The sequence below is a fragment of the Suncus etruscus genome, chromosome 8, assembly GCF_024139225.1.
Source record: "Suncus etruscus isolate mSunEtr1 chromosome 8, mSunEtr1.pri.cur, whole genome shotgun sequence".
In the NCBI taxonomy this organism is placed as follows: Eukaryota; Metazoa; Chordata; class Mammalia; order Eulipotyphla; family Soricidae; genus Suncus; species Suncus etruscus.
The window spans coordinates 58,663,365-58,683,256 of record NC_064855.1 but is presented as its reverse complement, the minus strand read 5'-3'; the positions used below and the strand labels follow the sequence as shown (position 1 = coordinate 58,683,256).

The 19,892-nt window shown below is 39.2% G+C and overlaps 1 protein-coding gene across 2 annotated transcripts in view; it reads left to right on the top strand.

The window, feature by feature from the left end:
• Positions 1-19,579, top strand: part of HTR2A (5-hydroxytryptamine receptor 2A) — a 68,037-nt gene extending 48,458 nt beyond the window's left edge. For both annotated transcript variants that reach the window (XM_049778799.1, XM_049778798.1), the window contains exon 3: positions 18,193-19,579. In XM_049778799.1, coding sequence (XP_049634756.1) covers positions 18,193-18,989 — 797 coding nt within the window. In that variant the 3' untranslated portion in view covers positions 18,990-19,579. The remainder of the gene's footprint in view (positions 1-18,192) is intronic.
• Positions 19,580-19,892: the final 313 nt, after the last annotated feature.

Sequence of the window (19,892 nt, the reverse complement as noted above, 5' to 3'; positions counted from 1 at the left end):
GACTAATATGAAGTGAGACTCTGGCTTCAAGACTTTTAAGTTAAACAAATACTTTTTGTTTTATTTTGGGAGCCACAGCTGGTGGTGCTCAGGGGTTAATCCTGAAAGGCTTGGGGATCATATGGGATGCCAGGGATCGAACCTGGATTGGCCACATATGAGGCAAAAATACCTTACTCCACTGTGATCTGGCCCACAAAATACTTTTAATAAAAGAAATAGAGAGGTGTTGAGAGGGGAGCATAAGATCTATGCCCAAGTGAGAACCCAGGCTTCTCTGAAGTGGAAAAAGCCTGGCTTCGATCAACTCATAAATCCACTCAGGTGATTTCAATGTAATCAATTTAGAACTGCTTAATTAGAACATTTGTCTATGTACAAATTTACGGAGGTGTTCAAGCTGTGAGCAAATGGGGGATCTTAAAGGTAGAGCTCATTCCCCCAAAAAACTCACTGACCACAGCCAAGATCTCCCTGTGGGTTACAGACTAGGGAAGGAGCTGCATTCTCTCTCCAATTGTAAGGAGAGTATCCTAAGTGACTCTATCACCAGAGGAATTTAAACTCAGGAAAAGGACCCCAGCATAGGTTCATACATTCTACATGAGACTGAACTCACTAACATTTCAGAAGGAAGGCACCAGATAAAGGAAAAGGCCAATCAGCTTTAACATACTACACTGCTGACTGTAAAGTGATGGTGAATATTCCCATGACCTTCATGGACTAAAACTGACCACTGAAAATGAAGATGAGGCCCTTAGTTATAAAGATGATGTGTTCACATTAGAATAATTCACCATGGTAAACTGCAGAAGATAACTAGCTTTTCCTAATATTAGTCAATCATTTTAATAGCTTCAATTCAAGTACAGATAGAATTTTTTTTCCGAGAAAAATTGACAAATCTATGACAAAATGTTTGTGGAAACAGAAGCTAATCACAGAAGCCTGAGCAAGAGGAAGGACCAAGGAGAGAAACCAGAGCATCTATCTCCCAGGCTAAGACTCATCTCACTCCACTTGGTGACGACTGTGGGCTGCAGATTATTAGCACAAATGCTGTGTTGTAGAAACACCATCTTGTTCCGGGGAAGGTTGAAAAAATTCCTACCGGAGTTGAGAGAGAAACACTGTGTCAGTTTCATTCCTCTGAAGATGCTCACACTGAGATGCACTGGGACCCAAAAAGCATCATTCAACATTGGCAGCAGCAAAATTCAGTCCATAGGGACCCCACCACCCCAGCTGAGAGCTGACCCTCTTCTCTAAGGTTCCTATCAACCTACCAGCTTTAGTTCCAATAGAAACACGCAACCAACCCTCAGTGATGAGTCCAGGTACACGTTCCAGCTACTCTGTAACAATTGCTGCAACACAGAACTTTGTTATGTTAAAGAGAAATAACTTTGCACTTATGGTTCTGAGTCCTGTCATATTGTCAGCAGTTTCCCCCTCTGTATATTCTAGGGGATAGAGGGTGCCTGCCCTCTCTTAGCCTCCAGCAGCAACTTCCAGTACCTCCCAGGTTTCTATCATCCTCACTGGTTCTACAGCCTCCTGTTTTTAAGATTACATCTGGATAACACTGATTCCTAGTTCTCTGATTATCAACCTTCATTCTCCACCTAAAACCTTAACTTCAGGAGCCAGAGAGATAGCATGGAGGTAGAGCGTTTGCCTTGCAAGCAGAAAGATGATGTTCGAATCCCTGTGTCCCAAAAATGGTCCCCCGAGCCAGCCAGGATCTATTTCTGGTCGTAGAGCCAGGAGTTGTTGCATTAAATAATTAACGATGGTGGTGGATAGAAATGGATAGATGGTTTTTTCTCTGCCATCCCAGGCCACGTGGCTCCGCAATCCCCATTCAGCTGGAGGGTCCCAGGTTTAGGTGAACGGCGGAATCACTCATCCAAAGACAGATATCAGGAAGCATCAACTTTATCCATGCCCTATCCACCACATGTGTAGCCTATATCATAACCTTTTAAGCATGTGATATTTTTAGCTAGCCCTGCATCTTAACTCCTGTTAGCCATCTTCCCTTTGACCTCTATGCTGGCCAAAGACCAAAAAAAGAGACTAACCCATGGGTCAAAGGCTTTATCTACCTTTTCCAAGACCCCTCCCAGGAATGGGCAGGGTCTTGCAGGTAAGGTCAAATTACCTAGGAAGAAAGGAGGAATGAGGCTTCATCTCCCCCTTCTCTGAAATATAAAAGAACCTTTTGTAATCCTGACTCAACCTTTAGCCAAAGGTGGGTTAATATTTTCATGCAACAACATAATAAAGTGAAACTTAACATACCAGCCCTTTTCAAAATCATAACATTTCTGCAAAATATACTATAGACCTGTAACTTAATATTTTCTTAATGCTTTTCTTTTTTTATAATTATCTTTATTTAAACACTGTGATTACAAACATGATTATATTTGTATGATTACAGTCATGTAAAGAACACCCCCCTTCACCAGTGCAACATTCCCACCACCAATTTCCCAGATCTCCCTCCTCCCCACCCCTTTACACCTGTACTCAAGACAGGCTTTCTACTTCCCTCATTCATTCACATTGTTATGATAGTTTTCAGTGTAGTCATCTCTGCAACTGCACTCATCACTCTATGTGATGAGCTTCATGTCATGAGCTGCACCTACCAGCCCTCATCTCTCTTGTCTCTGAGATATTGTTAAAAATGTCTTTCATCTTTCTTAAAGCCCATAGATGAGTGAAAGCATTCTGCATCTTTCTCTCTCCCTCTGACTTACTTCACTCAGCATAATAGATTCCATGTACATCCATGTATAGGAAAATTTCATGACTTCATCTCTCCTGATGGCTGCATAGTATTCCATTATGTATATGTACCACAGTTTCTTTAGCCACTCATCTGTTGAAGGGCATCTTGGTTGTTTCCAGAGTCTGGCTATTGTAAATAGCACTGCAATGAATATAGGAGTAAGAAAGGGATTTTTGTATTGTATTTTTGTGTTCCTCGGGCATATTCCTCGGAGTGGTATAGCTGGATCGTATGGAAGATCAATTTCCAGTTTGTGAAGGAATCTCCATGAAAAGATGCTCAACATCACTAATCGTCAGGGAGATGCAAATCAAAACTATTATGAGGTACCACCTCACGCCACTGAGATTGGCACACATCACAAAAAAGGAAAACAAGCAGTGCTGGTGGGAATGTGGAGAGAAAGGAACTCTTTTTCACTGCTGGTGGGAATGCCATCTAGTACAAACTTTATGGAAAGTGGTATGGAGATTCCTTCACAAACTGGAAATCTTAATGCTTTTCTACCAAGCACTATTCTGGAACTTTCATATTCCTATACTTTTAAACTATATTGGGGGAACTTTCTGTTCCTGTTAACCTTCCCTACACACAAGTACTACAGCATAAATACGTAACATACATTTTAAAAACAGGCTAAGTACATTAAAATACACAGCAAAACATTTTGCAATTGAAAATATTAACTATGGAAAACAAAAGACATTTAAATTATAAAGAAAATGACTTAATCAAGACAAAGATGCAGGCGGTTAGAAATCAGATCTTTAAATGGGCTAAACTGTTATTACTCCTTTTTTTAATTTTTTTAAACCACTAACTAACTAAAACTTATCCCAGTACCAATTATGAGTAAAATATATGACTACCCACTTAGTCCCTACACCTAAAACCATAAGTCCAGATGATTAATTTGTCCCACGCTGTTCTCACCACATGGTTTACTTCCATAGTTCCAGGCCCCGCAGATGGTTTGCTCGTGCTGTTGTTGACCATGTGGTCCCACCTTTCTGATTTGGAGGGCGGATCCCAGGCTCGCCGCTTTGGGCCAGATTAGGCACTTTTCGCCGCTTTTCTGCCACAGGGTTGGAGTTCTTGACTGATTACAGCTGCCTTTTCTCCCCTCCGGGCGGCAGCTTCTGCTGCCACAACGCAACTTGTTTGCAGCTTCCCTCCCCCCTCCCGCAGGGCATGTCTGGATGTTGAGTTCAAACTAAAAGTCCAGTCCAAGATTTTCAAAGTCGAAATCCAAATTCAAGCTGAAGGTCATTCTCAGAAAATCAGTCTGCTTGTAGAAGCTTTTTCTTTCTGAACCTTTTCCAATTAAGGCCCTCCATCAGTATCTGAGGAGGCTGAGGGTTTTGGAAAAAGGATTTTCGGCAACAAAGTTTCAGTCCTGAGTCTTGGATGGGAGTGATACAAGTTTTCAACTCCCCTATTTTACTGATATTTTTGCCCCTAGAAGGGGTCGCGGCCATCTTTGACCATGGCTTCACGTGGCCAAACACTTTGGGCCCTGTTCGGAGCGCCAGATGTAGCATTAAATAATTAATAATGGTGGTGGATAGAAATGGATAGATGGATTTTTCTCTGCCATCCCAGACCATGTGGCTCCGCAATCCCCATTCAGCTGGAGGGTCCCAGGTTTAGGTGATCAGCGGAATCACTCATCCAGAGACAGGCATCAGGAAGCATCAACTTTATTCATGCCCTATCCACCACATGTGTGACCTATATCATAACTGAAGTCTCATCCCTCCTTTCTTCCTAGGTAACTTGACCTTACCTGCAAGACCCCGCCCATTCCTGGGAGTGATCTTGGAAAAGGTAGATAAAGCCTTTGACCCAGGGGTTAGTCTTTTTTTTTGGTCTTTGGCCAGCATGGAGGTCAAAGGGAAGATGGCTGAAAGGAGTTAAGATGCAGGGCTAGCTAAAAATAGCACATGCTTAAAAGGTTATGATATAGGCCACACACCTGGTGGATAGGGCATGAATAAAGCTAATGCTTCCTGATGCCTGTCCCTGGATGAGTCTGATTCCGCCATTCACCTAAACCTGGGACCCTCCAGCTGAATGGGGATTGTGGAGCCACGTGGCCTGGGATGGCAGAGAAAAATCCCTCCATCCACCTCTATCCTGCTCCATCATTAATTATTTAACACTACAGGAGTAACTCCTGAGTGCTGCCAGATGTGACCTAAAAACAAACAAAACTTAACTTCACTTTGTTCTGTAACAAAACATTCAGATTCCTGCAGGCAGATATGACCACCTCCAGTGAATAACGATCTGGTATACTACCAAATTGTTCCAATATTCTGTTGGACTGGAGTTAAACAGCTCCTGTTACTGCACCAACTAGTAGAGTACTATGTACATCATTGGGAAGTCCACAGCTTGTTTAGTCAAATACAAAGCTTCCTCACATGACCAGAATATTATTAAATTTGAAGTCTCTCCCAAGTTACTCTAATACTGGCCTGGTTCCATAAAGACGATTGAAGTACTAAGCAATTTCCAGAAGTTCCTGTTTGCATTAGGTAGATATCCTCTGTGAAAGTATTATCTATCCTAGCAAATTAACTTCTCCCCAGGCTATTAAACTTAATGTGCCTTGTGTTCTCTGTATGTGTTTTAACCTGAATATAAAACTCATCAAGACTTATCCTTTACCATTTTCCTGCATTTCCTTAAAACTGGCTCATGGATTTTTGACTGTGACCAAAGAACTAGCGTAAGTAGATCATATGTTGACCCTGACTCTTATTCCCAGCACAGTGGCTATCTGGCCCTAAATCTACTAGGTATATTCCTCATGAGACACAAGCATCACTGGGCTAACCACCATATTGACTGACCCCCAGGGCCATATATGCTGTGCTATCACTCCAGCCTCTAGAAATCTATTTTATCTTTGCTCTGTGAATACAATTGTGTACTTTATAATTACATGCCTATTACTTAGTATACCTAACAACTGTTACCATTAAAGTTACTAACAGGGTCCTTTGATTTTATCATTTGCTACTGGTTCAGTTAAGAAAAATAACCCATTTGAGAGGCCCATTATTTATTATTCTACCATAGACTTGCTTTGCAGAACCCCTGGACACTATTAACACAGTCCTCTATACAAAGAAGACAGGCTTGGCACATATAATTAAGCTAAGCCATAATCATGATGGCGAGCCTGATTTTCATCTCTTAAAGTAAAGCAAGGGGAGTGAGTAGACCAGTCAGAGCAGGGATTTTTAGAACTATTGAAGAGGTCTGCCTTTATGAAAGGTAATAGAAGATCTCTATGGTTTCTGCTGGCTAGACAATATAGTATTTACTAACAGTGACATTGTAGTTTTCATCTATATTTCTTACAATTTTCTTTTAAAGGAGATACTGTTAAATAATCTCCATTTTTTAAGAAGGGAAAAGACTCTGTAAGTGACTTGCTTAAGGCTCTTTTAGAAAGTACATAAATATTGTATAAGTGATAAAGCAATGCCCCTCATTCATTGTCAATATGTGCCTTAACTATTACTGTGAAAGATTTGTAATTCACTTAGACCACAATAAAAATTAATAATAAAAAAGAGATAAGGCACATAGGCTGAACCCAGTTCAAAATCCCAGCACCATATATGGGCCCAGAGCTCCACTAAGGTGATTCCTGCACATGTAGGAGTAAACCCTGAGCACCACTGGGTGTGACCCTAAAACAAACAATTAAAAAAAAAACACTCAAAATATAGGTTTTCTGATTCCAATCTTATTGGCATTTCTTCTACATCAATGACTTTTAAAGTATATTCCAGGGGCATCTACGGGGTATCTGGGACACATTTGGGAAATTCCAGGTATCAACTTTCCTGTTTTTGTTTTTGGACCATACCTGGTTGTGCTCATTCTTGGCTCTGCACTCAGTAATCACTCCTGGTGAGTTTAGGGAACTATATGGGAAGCCTAGGATTGAAGCCAGGAATTGAAGCCAGGGTTCAAACCCAGATCAGCTACTTGCAAGGCAAGCACCTACCCGCCGTGCTGTCTCTGTGGCCCCAGCTTTATCTGCAATAGCCTGATTTGAAAACAAAGTGTCTATTGATAAAATAGATAAATAAAACATTATGTATTTATATAGTATAATATTATTAAACCTTTAAAAGACCCTACCATTTGTGATTACATTGATTAATCTTGAGTTCATTATGCATAAATTTAGCCAAAGAACAAATATGAAGAATCTAATAGCATCAAACTCATAGAAGTCATAAAATCTAAATATCTGTCTTTAGAATCAGGGGAAATGTTGGTCAAAGTGTACAAACTTTTAGTTACAAGATATATTCTAAGGTGCTAAGATGACAGTGATTAGTAACACTGTTCATAGATTTAAATGTTATAGTAGTAGTGGGACCAGAGGGATAGTGCAGCAGTAGGGCATTTGCTTTGCAGGTGGCTGACCAGAACGGACCTCGGTTGGATTTCTGGCGTCGCATATAGTCTCCCCACCCAGGAACTATTTCTGAACGCATAGCCAGGAGTAACCCCTGAGCATCACCGGTGTGGCCCCAAAACAAAAATCCCCCTCCAAAAAAGTTATAGTAGTATAGAAATTTAACATCCTTACTGTAACAACAACAAATGGTAATTAAGCAGATAAATGATATGCCATCTAATGTTATGGTGGTAGATATTTTCTGCTGCAGACGTGTTAGTGTCCCTAAGCAAAAACTTAGTGGGTTAGATAATTCTCACTAGGAATAAGCGGGTACACAAGGCAGACGAATATGAAATATGAAAATGAAATAAATGAGACCATACAAAATGAATTGTATGGGGACCCACATCCAAGGGACGAGAGACAAATTTTATTTTTCAGCTGATGACATATTTAAGCACAGGCTTTGGAATGCAGGGAGATCTTCCAGAGAAAGTACAATGGGGGACCAGGCCTAGAATCTACATATTAAAATGACTATTCTATAGGTGAGAAAGAGCCCTGCTGGAGGTTGGTGGTAGAAATGTTTTTGGGTAAACAGAAAAACAGGTTTAACAAGAGACAAGAAGAGAGACAAGAATATTTATGATGTTTGTATAGTTGCCGGAAAATAGATTTTTCGGGGGACAGAAATAATTGTTTACCATCATAGAGCTAGTCTCAGAAAAACAAGCTGCTGGCGCCAGGTTATACTAGAAATACGATTTACAAATAGACTAGCCAGTGGGGAGCTTTTGAGGGCTTTGATACCAAAATTCCTTTGTGAGTGAAGAGAAGCTAAAGCCGAATTTCTGTACAAGAAAAGGAACAAAATTCAAGTAAAGAGAAAATGTAATGTCACAGAATTATAGCCAATGATCCATGTAAAGGGTCAATAATTGACTTCTCTGAATGGGCCTTTTGGCAAATAATTCTTGGGAGGAAAAATTAGACACTGCACCAGGAAGGCAAAAAGCCATGTCTGATGTGTGCCCCCCTAAGTGGGGGTAGCAATTTCCCAGTATGTATTTGTATCAGTTCATTACTCTGTACAGCATCAGTTCATGTCTCCGTACACTTTAAAATGTTAATGGGTAGGTTAAAGAGAGAGTGGGTAAGGTGCTTCCTATGAATGCAGCCAACATGAGTTTGATATCTGATAGACCTCATTCCCAGCACCTGCCAGGAATGATCCTTGAGCTCAAAGCCAGAAGGAAGCCCTAAGCACCACCCAAACCAAACCATATGGATCCAGAACCAAAAATATAAAAAAAATAAATTTACACTGTGTTATTTGTCAATTATGTCATTAAAATTTGGGGGAAAGTAGATATTGTTTATTTTTTCCTTTTATACTTTTATGAGATTGTGTTTATCTTCATAAATTAAGCTTTTCTTATGGATACACAGTGTGTGCTGTAATCAGACTGAAGCAGAAACATTTAGAATCCAGTTGTCCTCTCTTCAGTCAAACATGGAAGAGTTGCCTAAAATGGTAAAAACACTACCACAGAAACAAAATCTCATAAAAACCATGAAGAACCTCTAATTTTTAATGTGTAAAGGAAGTATAAAGCCAATCTAACTGAGTATGGCTACCCTATTCTTAAAGATTTAAAACAAAATGTTGGTTGGGATTGAAACAATAGTACAGCAAGTAGAGCACTTGCTTGTGACCATCCCAGTTTCAATCACCAGCATCCTGATAGTTCCCACCAGGAGTGATCTCTGAGCATCACCAGGTTAAATTCAGATTTACCTAGATTGCAATCAATTTATGATTTGATTCCAATGCTAAATTTATTTTTTCTGCTTCTATATTTGCACCCTTTTTTTATATTGCTGAGATTATGAATCATAAAGACATCTTTTGGACTATAACACAGTAATCACAGATTTAAGCTAGGCACTTTGTTTTCTGGAGTTTCTAAAGTACCTATTACTACATGCTCAATATTTTAATGTTTGGCTGACTCACGCAAAAAGAGGGCTTGTTTGATGCCTCTGTCAAGCACCATGTGTGCCTGCTGCAGAGTCCACTATTGTATTAGAAATACAGCTAAACTTAGCCCTAGCACTATCAGATACAGCTCTCATGGACTTGCCTCTGCCTCTGGTTCTCACATGGTCCAGACTCTAGTCACAAAACTCAGCCTAGAGACCATTTCTTACACCACAATTTTCCAGACATCTTAGTCCATATTCAGCACCATCTTTTGACATTATACACAAAGAGACTACCCCCCTCTCCTACTGTCCTGCCTTTTCAGCTCATCTGTGTGGCAGTGTGGTCTCACTGCTTTATGTTTGTGCCCCTAGTTTGTGCATTACAATTACAACTTCAAAAATATTTTCAAAGGTCTTTCATGGATTTCACAGTGCTAAGTAAATTGTAAGCACTTATAAAAGTGTCTGAAATGGCTCAGATATATCTGCACTGCTTTCTTAAGTATATTATACATAAATTAGGGAAGCCTCTTTTATTATCTGTCTTACTGATAGGTGCTTTAAAATGGAGCAGCATGGGGAAAGGTGGAGACAAAGTACAGAGTGAAGGCATTTGACTTGCAGCCAATGACCCCAATTTGACCCCTGTCCTGAGCACCACTAGGGATTATTCTTGAGCACAGAATATTCTTCAGCCAGAAATAGCACTTGGGCACAACCAAGTGTAGACAAATTAATTAACTTATTAATCAGTTAATGAAACTGAGCAGCCTAAGGTGCTCCAGAAAGTGACTGAGTGTCAGGACACAAGCCTGTACCCTGTGTTAACACTTTCTGTGCTTTCCCTACTCCCTCATGTCCTAGTTTCCCAAAACATACTTGTTTAACTTACCCCAAAAAAGAACTTTGAGAAATACAACAGATCTCAATTTGGGTTATAAGTCAGATCAGACAGGAATAAGCCCAGGGCTCCAAATTCCCATGCAAGCTCTGATCTTGTCTCTTGTGACTTTAGTTGTCAAGATGGTCAACTCATTGATGGTTTATCAGAAAAATCTACACTTTAAGTAATGAACAAATGTCCTGCTTCCCTCTATCTGAGCTTTGTGACTAACTGATAGCCTCATTTACTGTGCTTTCCCAGCAGATAGATAAGGACGCACTGCAAAATAATTTAGTAAAATCAAGCTGTCTGTAAATTTAAACTATGTCTCTCCTTTTTGTCTCCTTTTCATTCATTGTTTGCCAGTCTCATAAGAAAATGTTCATGATATAAGAACAACTACATGCATAAGTGGAATGACTTGCATTAAATACAAGAAAATTATCCCTGCTGTGGATGTGATGATCAGTTTGTGTCTAAAATGACTTTTTTTTTCTTTTGGCCATACTCAAAGGTACTCAGGGGTTACTTCTGGCTTTACACTCAGAAATTACTCCTGACAGGTTTGGGGGACTATAATGGATGCCACGGATTGAACCCACAAGCAAGAAAAAGTCACTCTACCCGCTACACTATTGCAGTGGTCCCTAAAATAATATTTCTAAAGGAAATTCTAATATATTAGAAATGCAATTAAGCATGTTGTGAAGTAACTATGTAAAGTAATGGATAAACATACTCTACTACAAAACAACTTCAGGAAGGTTTTCTACTGCAGGTATCTTGAAAGAAATATATCATGAAAATGGGTCTTGAAAGACATATAGAATATAATTGGGGAACTGCAACGCCAATAAACTCTCCCAAATAATCTTGCAGAATAAAATACCTATGCAGCCACTGGGCAGGCTGGCTCACTTTTCCATACTCAACCAGCTGCCACTCCTGCTACATAGAAATTCCAGAACTTCAACTGATCAGTAATCCATTTCAGGGAAAGAGATGGCATCAAATATCTCCAGGCAAAACTGAGAAATTCCCTCATTCCTGGATATGGTATCATATATTCAATAGGAATGAGACAGGTTTAATTCCTTTCTAGAGACATGGGCACAACAGCCAGAGAATTGAAACAAGGATTTGTGACTTAACAGTGTGACCTCGTGGGGCCAGAGTGGTAGCACAGCCGTAGGAAATTTGCCTTGCATGTGGCTGTTGGTTGAGGACTATATATATACACATATATATTATATATATCAACTATATATATATACTATATATATCAACTATATACTTTTTTTAGGTAACTTATGTACAAAATGGCGATGAACTAGAGGAAGGTTAGTACTTTTAGGAAGTTAGCATAAGCTGATGAGGAAAGTGACAAATTTAATTAAAACAAAGGATGAATATGTAAAATATCATTTCATTTAATTTTATTTTAAAAATACACATTAATAAAGCTATCAACACAATTCATTCTGAATTCTTAACTCAGAATTGTAACTGTATATTAATACAACTGAAGTTGTATATTAGATGTTTACCCAGATGCTCTTTTATTTTAATAAAAATAACCATAGAGCTCTTTTCTGCTGAGCCAGCCTACAGACACCAAGGACTATAATCTCTCCAGGACCCACACCCAGTAAGATGTCCCCACCCAATGAAGGTGGGGCCAATTCCTGCCATGTGGTTGGGAACCCAGAGACTTATAAAGAACAGCGGCCATGCTCTCTGCCTCTTTTCTGCTGAGCCAGCCTACAGACACCAAGGACTATAATCTCTCCAGGACCCACACCTGAAAAGCGCAGCTGTGGTGCGAAGCGCCACAGATACAATTATCTTATAAACCCTGAATTCCATTTCTGCACATTGTAAGAAGCAATCTACAGCCTTACTAATGGAGTAATTTTGCAGTATACCCCCATATTTACAGAAAATAAGATGGCTCCTCTAATAATCTAAAAAGTAGGAAACAGCTAGCTCTTGCCAGGTATAGGGTTTGGGGAGGCCCCATACCAGGGCTCTTATCCATAACCTGAGGAGTGCTGGGAGGCTTGGCAGGTCCCCAGCCATCCTTGTCTTTTTCCCCTGATTCCAGTCTTTCCCTGGGTGCCAACTCAGATGGCCAGAAGTGGGTTCAAGTGGACTCTTAGTGGTCCTCAGGCTTCCTCACTCCCTCCGTACTCCAGGGGGGAGGTGCATAGGGAGGAGGGCGGGCAGATATCTGGCTTCCGGTTTCCTCTTTGATTCTGGAGACCAGCTCTTGACAGGTATAGGGTTTGGGGAAGCCCCATACCAGAGCCCTTCTCCCTAGCCTGGGGAGTGATGGGAGGCTTGGCAGGCCCCCAGCTGTCCTTGTCTTTTTCCTCTGACTCCAGGCTTTCCCTGGGTGCTAGCTCAGATGGCCAGAAGTGAGTTCAGGTGGACTCTTAGTGGTCCTCAGTCTTTTCCCCTCCCTCTGTACTCCAGGGGGGAGATGCATGGGGAGGAGGGAAGGGAAACATCTGGCTTCCAGTTTCCTCTTTGATTCTGGAGACCAGCTCTTGCCAGTTATAGGGTTTGGGGAGGTCCCATACCAGAGCCTTCCTCCCTAGCCTGGGGAGTGCTAGAGGCTTGGCAGGCCCCTAGCCATCCTTGTCTTTTCCCCCTGGCTCCAGGCCTTCCCTGGGTGCCAGCTCAGATGGCCAGAAGTGGGTTCAGGTGGACTCTTAGTGGTCCTCAGGCTTCCCCCCTCCCTCTGTACTCCAGGAGGGAGGTGCATTGGGAGGAGGGTGGGCAGACATCTGGCTTTCGGTTTCCTTCTTGATTCTGGAGACCAGCTCTTGCCAGGTATAGGGTTTTTCTCCCCTAGACTTCAGGTCTTCTCTGGGCGCTGGTCTAGGTGGACTCTATAGGGGTCAACAGGCTTTCCCCTTACCTCTCCCTACACTAATGGGAATGCGCTCTGGGAGGAGGGTGGGCCATTCTAGTACTGGTTTATGTTGGGACAGTCACTGGAAATTTTTTCTCCTTGTTTTCATATTGATAATATTGTATGCATATATTTTATATATCCATAATATCCATCTTGTATTGTGACCTTGATACTGCCCTACAAAGCTAATTTCTAATATTTTCTGCCTCAGTCCCAACCCTTACTTCCCCCTATCTTCCCATGTAGGTGCAGCTAATGATATGAAGCTCACCACATAGAGTCATAAGTGCAGTTAGAGAAATAACTACACTGAAAACTATCATAACAATGTGAATGAATGAGGGAAAAAGAAAGCCTGTCTCGAGTACAGGTGTGGGTGGGGTGGGGATTAGGTAGATCTGGGAAATTGGTGGTGGGAATCCTGCACCGGTGAAGGGGGGTGTTCTTTACATGACTGTAATCATACATCTACAATTATATTTGTAATCAGTGTTTAAATAATGATAATTAAAAAATATCCATAGAAAGTGACATACAACACACCCCTGCATTAAAAGTAATGCAAACCATAGTATCAACAAGAAAAGAGAGATGAAACAGAGGTGAGAATAAGCAAAATGCTAAAGATAGACATGGATGAAGGTGGGTGTGTAAGGGAAATAGGAGACATTGGTGACAGGAAGGGTGCACTGGTGAAGGATGTTGTACATTGTATGACTGAAACCCAACAATGAACAATTTTGTATCCACAGAGCTTATATAAAGGAATTTTTAAAAAAGCATCCATATGATTCTACTGAACAATAATATCTTTTATGCATTAATATCAGAACCTCTGGGAATCTAGCCCAAACAATATAATTTAAGAAAAATTCTTCTGGTGACTCTATTATGCAGCCAAAGTATAGAATGCCTGCTACAAAAAAAGTCATATAGGTGTAGTTTATAAAGATTCATAATTTTAAAAGCTCTCTGACCTCCAATGTCTGACTAGAGAATATTTTGACATTGAGATTAAAGAATGAAAGAATAAAAAGCTGAAGAAATAGTATAAAAGTTAAGTTGCTTTCTCTACATGCTGCCAACCCTAGTTCATTTCCCCATGCCCCACTAGGTTCAGTACTTATCCTGTATTCAGAGCTTATCCCTGATCACCGAGACAGGATTAAATCCTGAACACAGTTAAATGTGGCCCAACCCTTCCCCCACCCCCAAAATAAAGTAAGAAAATATTATAAAGTGAGTATCAAGGTCTTAAGCAATATGTTCAACATTTTTCTGACCATGGTCCCCTTCTTACCTTGTTTTCTTTTGATGCTGATCTACCTGTTGGCTTCTTTTAGTGACCTCTGTGTCCTACTCGTCTTATGTCCTAATAGTCTCATGACTGCATTTATACACGTTTTACCATATTTTCCGGCATATAAGACGACTTTTGAAACAAAAAAAAAGTCAACTGAAAATCGGGGATCGTCTTATACGCTGAGTATATCCCGAAAAATGTTTCAATATGCCGCTAAGCGAAAATTGTCTGAATATTGCCACAAAACAAATTTTCCAACTTGATCCTGCATCAATCACTGCAAGGCTGCTTGAACCGACTCTCTCTTACTCAGCCAATCCAAGCAGGCTTTTTATGCATGCAAATTAGACAATGTTCTGTACCGAATCTACACTGTCAAAAGCCTGCTCAGATTTGGCCAGTCAGAAAGGAAGTCTATTACAGTATAACTTTTGAGCCTTTGTTTGTTGTGATTGGCTCACTGTGGTACATGAGCACAGGAACACATGCAGCACATGCAGCACAAGAACTTTTGTCTGATACAGCGAATATAGGCCTAAACCTATGTTTTAACTGCAAAATTAGGGGGTGGTCTTATACGCCCAGTCATCTTATACGCTGGCAAATACGGTATCTGTGACCTCCTTAGTACATCCAGGAGAACTACAGAGGACTATATAAATCCAGCTGAAAAATGTTAGCCATGGAGGGGAGAGAGAGAGTAAGAGAGAGAGAGACAGTGAGAGAGTGAAAGTGTGTGTTTACATACTCTATAAGTAAAGCAGGGCCAGAAACATAGACTAAGGCATTTACTTTGCACCAAATGACCATAGTTTGATCCCTAGCATGATATGTGGTTCTTGTAGCATCACCAGCATGATCCCTGAGCACAGAGCTAAGAGTAAACCCTAAGCACTGCTAGGTGTGGCCCTAACAAGATAGTAATAGTGGGGTTATTTTCACAATCTTGAAAAAAATAACTTGATAATGAGTAAGTGTATGTAAAAAAAATATTGGAAAGTTATCATAGGTTGGATCAACCTAAAACAATGTTTTGTGTACCTGGCATTTACACTTTTATGTGTAAAGTGACATTCTGACTTTTATGTACATCAACTTTGTAAGCAGATCACAGATTATAAGGAATTTAGTAGTTCTTGTCTTTACTCTGTGCATGAAGAGTGTGATTTCTATCCCCAGGTGCTCAAATAATCACTCCATATCATCCTGCAGTCTCTCTTGTGGTCTGCATTTATATTGCTTTCTGCCATTAAGGAAAAACAAAATAAGTATGAGTTCAAATGTAAAGGTAAAGTAGTATTTCCAGGGAAAGTTTAAGATATTAGACTAAATCTGCTCTTTATCAGAGGAGCCCTGAAATCTATTTCTTTCCACTGCATGTCCTGCTTCGCCTAAGCCCCTGGAAAGGAGCTCTGCCCAGTAAAGCAGCCTTTTTGTTTCTCAAGGAAAAACTGTTTTAGCAGTACATCCCTTCTTGCTACTCAGCGTGAAAATGGAGGATTAAGAATAAAGCTTGTCTTTGAGTCAGGGTTTCAGAGTTAAAGCCATTTTCCCAGGCTGCACTAAGGTAGAATATTAGCTGAAGAGTAAAGAGTGAGAAGGATATAAACTAAAACAAGATGTAAACCTCTCATCCATCCAAGTATTTCATTCATTTCATAGTCTGCGTCAAAGATCCAATACTGATATTGAATTTTGATGGCTGCTTTCCATATTTTGAAAAGAATTAATGAACAAATGCCTAGTCACGAAGCTCAAGCTACTGCCTGTTCATAAAGTAAAATGCTTTATATGCAGAAATCCCAAGTGAGAGGATGTTAGGCCTCCAAAAGCATCTATTATAAAAAAAAAAAAAAAAAGCTGCCAGAAAATGCAGCAGAGATGGCTGTGACCTCAGCCTTAGATGTCAGCCAGCATCTTCTCTTCTGGTAAGAGCATGTTTGCGAACTACATATTGTACTCACAAAGTCTATATAACGCTCTTTTGCTTCTTTGACGTCAAAAGTCTTCTCCCTAGGCTGAAGAGATAGGAGGACCTCAGGCAGCTGCCTGATATTCCATTTGGTCCTTTGAGCACCACCAGTTAGTTAGTGATCTGTGAGTGCAGAGACAGAAATAATCCCTGAACAAAGTTGGGCATGTCTCCAAAACAAAATTCTTCTCCTCTTGTATATATAATGCAATAATATATTTTTACTCTATCTGCTGACTTCCTTTCTTGGGACTCTGAGAAAAGAATGACTTATAAAGCTTTTCAGATTTTTCCATTGTTATATTTGAAGAGAATAAAGTCATTAAAATGCCCAATCAGTTTGAGTTGTCCTTTTAATTTAAGGATTTCCTTCCAAAGCATCTGCTGGTGCTCTCACTCCTTTAAGGTACAATACACATTTTTGTTTTGTTTTGTTTTGGGGCCACACCTGGCGGTGCTCAGGGGTGACTCTTGGCTGTCTGCTCAGAAATAGCTCCTGGCAGGCACGGGGGACCATATGGGACACCGGGATTCGAACCAACCACCTTTGGTCCTGGATCGGCTGCTTGCAAGGCAAACACCACTGTGCTATCTCTCCGGGCCCATACAATACACATTTTATATATCATTGCCACACTTCTTTAAGGTGGCTCTTTATCGCTGAGACACTAGTAACAGGATTCTAAAGTTGCATGTGTGTGTGTGTGTGTTTTCCCCACAAATAGGGACATTATTCTGAATATAAAATGATTAAAGAACTTGGCGTTTTATAGTGAGTGCATAATATGATTAGTTAATATTTGTTACTTAATAATGTCTCTAGGTCATAAACACTTAGGACAGAAGATGTTCAAGGTAATGACCATCTTTGTATTAATCAGAAAAATGCACACCCAAAATTTCATAACAAAATTATATACCTTTAGGGTAGGTCTAATATTTTGTGTGTATCATGACTAAAAGTAATGATAATAATTCATCACTTAGAAAAACAAATAAATAGTTCCATAATAAAATAGTTTTCATTTGAATATTTTGATGTCTGAAAATTATTTTCCAGACAGAAATTTTTTTTAAGCTCAGAAATGGAAGAAACTATAGAAAATATACATTATAGCTGCCTGTATCTAGCAACAATACACATTTTTATTATTGTTCCTTTTTTGCATTTTCCTAGAAATAACATTGCTTATATATCATAAAGTCTTTGTTATAAACCATGCTTATTATTTAATGTTAATTAAAAATAAATTACAGGACTGTTTATGAAATAGAATCCAAATTTTTTAATTATATATAAGTGGTGAACACACGGTACGTATGCATATACTTGTAAAATAAAATGTGCCAAATGATTAAGGCAGTTATTTCTAAGTAGTGACATCAATGCTTATTTTGTGCTCTCTATGTATATTTTCTTCAATTAATGTTTAATAAAAATACTCTGTAAAAAATAAAAGCTATATTTAGTGCATTTATTGGTAAATAAAATATTTTATAGACAAATATAAGGAATGATAGAACATATACTTAATAAACAAATCAGTAAGTCTAAGGGAATTTTAAATTACTATTAAAAACATATATCAAATACTGTAGTAAAGAATGGGGAGAATCAGAAAAGTGGTATTAAACTTTTGGTAGTATGTAAAGTGAAGCTATGTGAACATTTATATATTGATAGAGGTATAAAGATATACTCCAGAAATACATATATAGTATTTTAAACCAAATATAAATCAATACAACTAAAAAAAGTTTTAAATATATGTTAAGTTCTTTAACCAATGTTGGTATAAAATCCTTTAAACACCCACCATTTATGGCCATGCTTTTATTTTCATGTACTCATTTCTTTAAAAATCCCTATTTCATTTTTCTGTCCACTTCCAGGTATATCCATGCCAATACCTGTCTTTGGACTACAGGATGATTCCAAGGTCTTTAAGGAAGGAAGCTGCTTACTCGCTGATGACAACTTCGTCTTAATTGGCTCTTTTGTATCATTCTTCATTCCCTTAACCATCATGGTGATCACCTACTTCCTGACTATCAAGTCACTCCAGAAAGAAGCCACTTTGTGTGTAAGTGATCTTGGCACTCGGGGCAAATTATCTTCTTTCAGTTTCCTTCCTCAAAGTTCCCTGTCTTCAGAAAAGCTCTTCCAGCGGTCCATCCACAGGGAGTCAGCATCCTATGGCAGAAGGACTATGCAGTCCATCAGCAATGAACAGAAAGCCTGCAAGGTGCTGGGCATCGTCTTCTTTTTGTTCGTGGTGATGTGGTGCCCCTTCTTCATTACCAACATCATGGCCGTCATCTGCAAAGAGTCCTGTAATGAGGATGTCATCGGAGCCCTGCTCAACGTGTTCGTCTGGATTGGTTACCTCTCCTCTGCTGTCAACCCACTGGTGTACACACTGTTCAATAAGACATATAGGTCCGCTTTCTCAAGATATATTCAGTGTCAGTACAAGGAGAATAAAAAGCCACTGCAGTTAATTTTAGTAAACACTATACCAACGCTGGCCTACAAGTCTAGTCAACTCCAGACAGGACAAAATACGAATTCAAACGATGACAAAACAACAGATAATGACTGTTCTATGGTTACTCTAGGAAAACAACCTTCAGAAGATGTTCCAGTGGACAATAGCAGCATAGTGAATGAAAAGATTAGCTGTGTGTGATATTTATTGCCATAGCAACCAGAAAGGGCACTTTGAGCAACCTTTCATCCATGGTGGGGTAGGGAAAGAAAGAAAAAGAGACAAGCATATTAGGTGGGCATAGTGGAGCCCATCACGATAGCTATATGCCTCATTTTCTTCCATCAGTGAAAAGCAGGGTTAAACGCCAGAAGGTGTGCATTTCCAAATATTCTGACAGCATTTCAGCTGTGAGCTTATGATACTTACTTTTAATATTGTAAATGGTATGTCTTTAAGATAATTAGCTTTTACTGTGCAATTATAATGAGGATATAAATAAATTTAAAGTAATAAATATCTTTTCAAGTGGAAACCTTGCTACTATGTTATTGATGATGGCATGAGTGGTTCGCTGTAAATAAAAATAGCTGCTAATAGTGACAAATTAAATTAGCTAACTATATTGGTTTCTTAAATTAAAATTTTTCTTGAAAATGTTACATATTTTGAACAACAAAAGACATTAAAACAATGTCATATTGTATTAAGATAATGAAATTAAATACTTGACAATGGTTTTCATTCCTGCTTTTTCATAGACGCAAATTTGAGATATTTCAAAATTGGTATTTTTTCGAGTTTTCTCAGAAGTAAAAAAAAAATATATATATAATATGAAAACAGAACAAAAAACAAATGTTATTTAAGACCTATTGCTATTTCTCTTCAATTGTGCATTATTTTCAATTTCTAATGTGATCTTGTTTAGTGTGTGTTCAACTATGTAAATGATCAAAAGGATAATTTAACATAACAGATGCATTTCTAGAAGTTTCTTCTCTACAAAGCACCACATAGAGGTACTTGGTAACTTGCTCTTTAATGATTGCATTGTGCATGCGCTCTTTTGAGCTAGTAAGCAGTATTGACATAAATGTATCA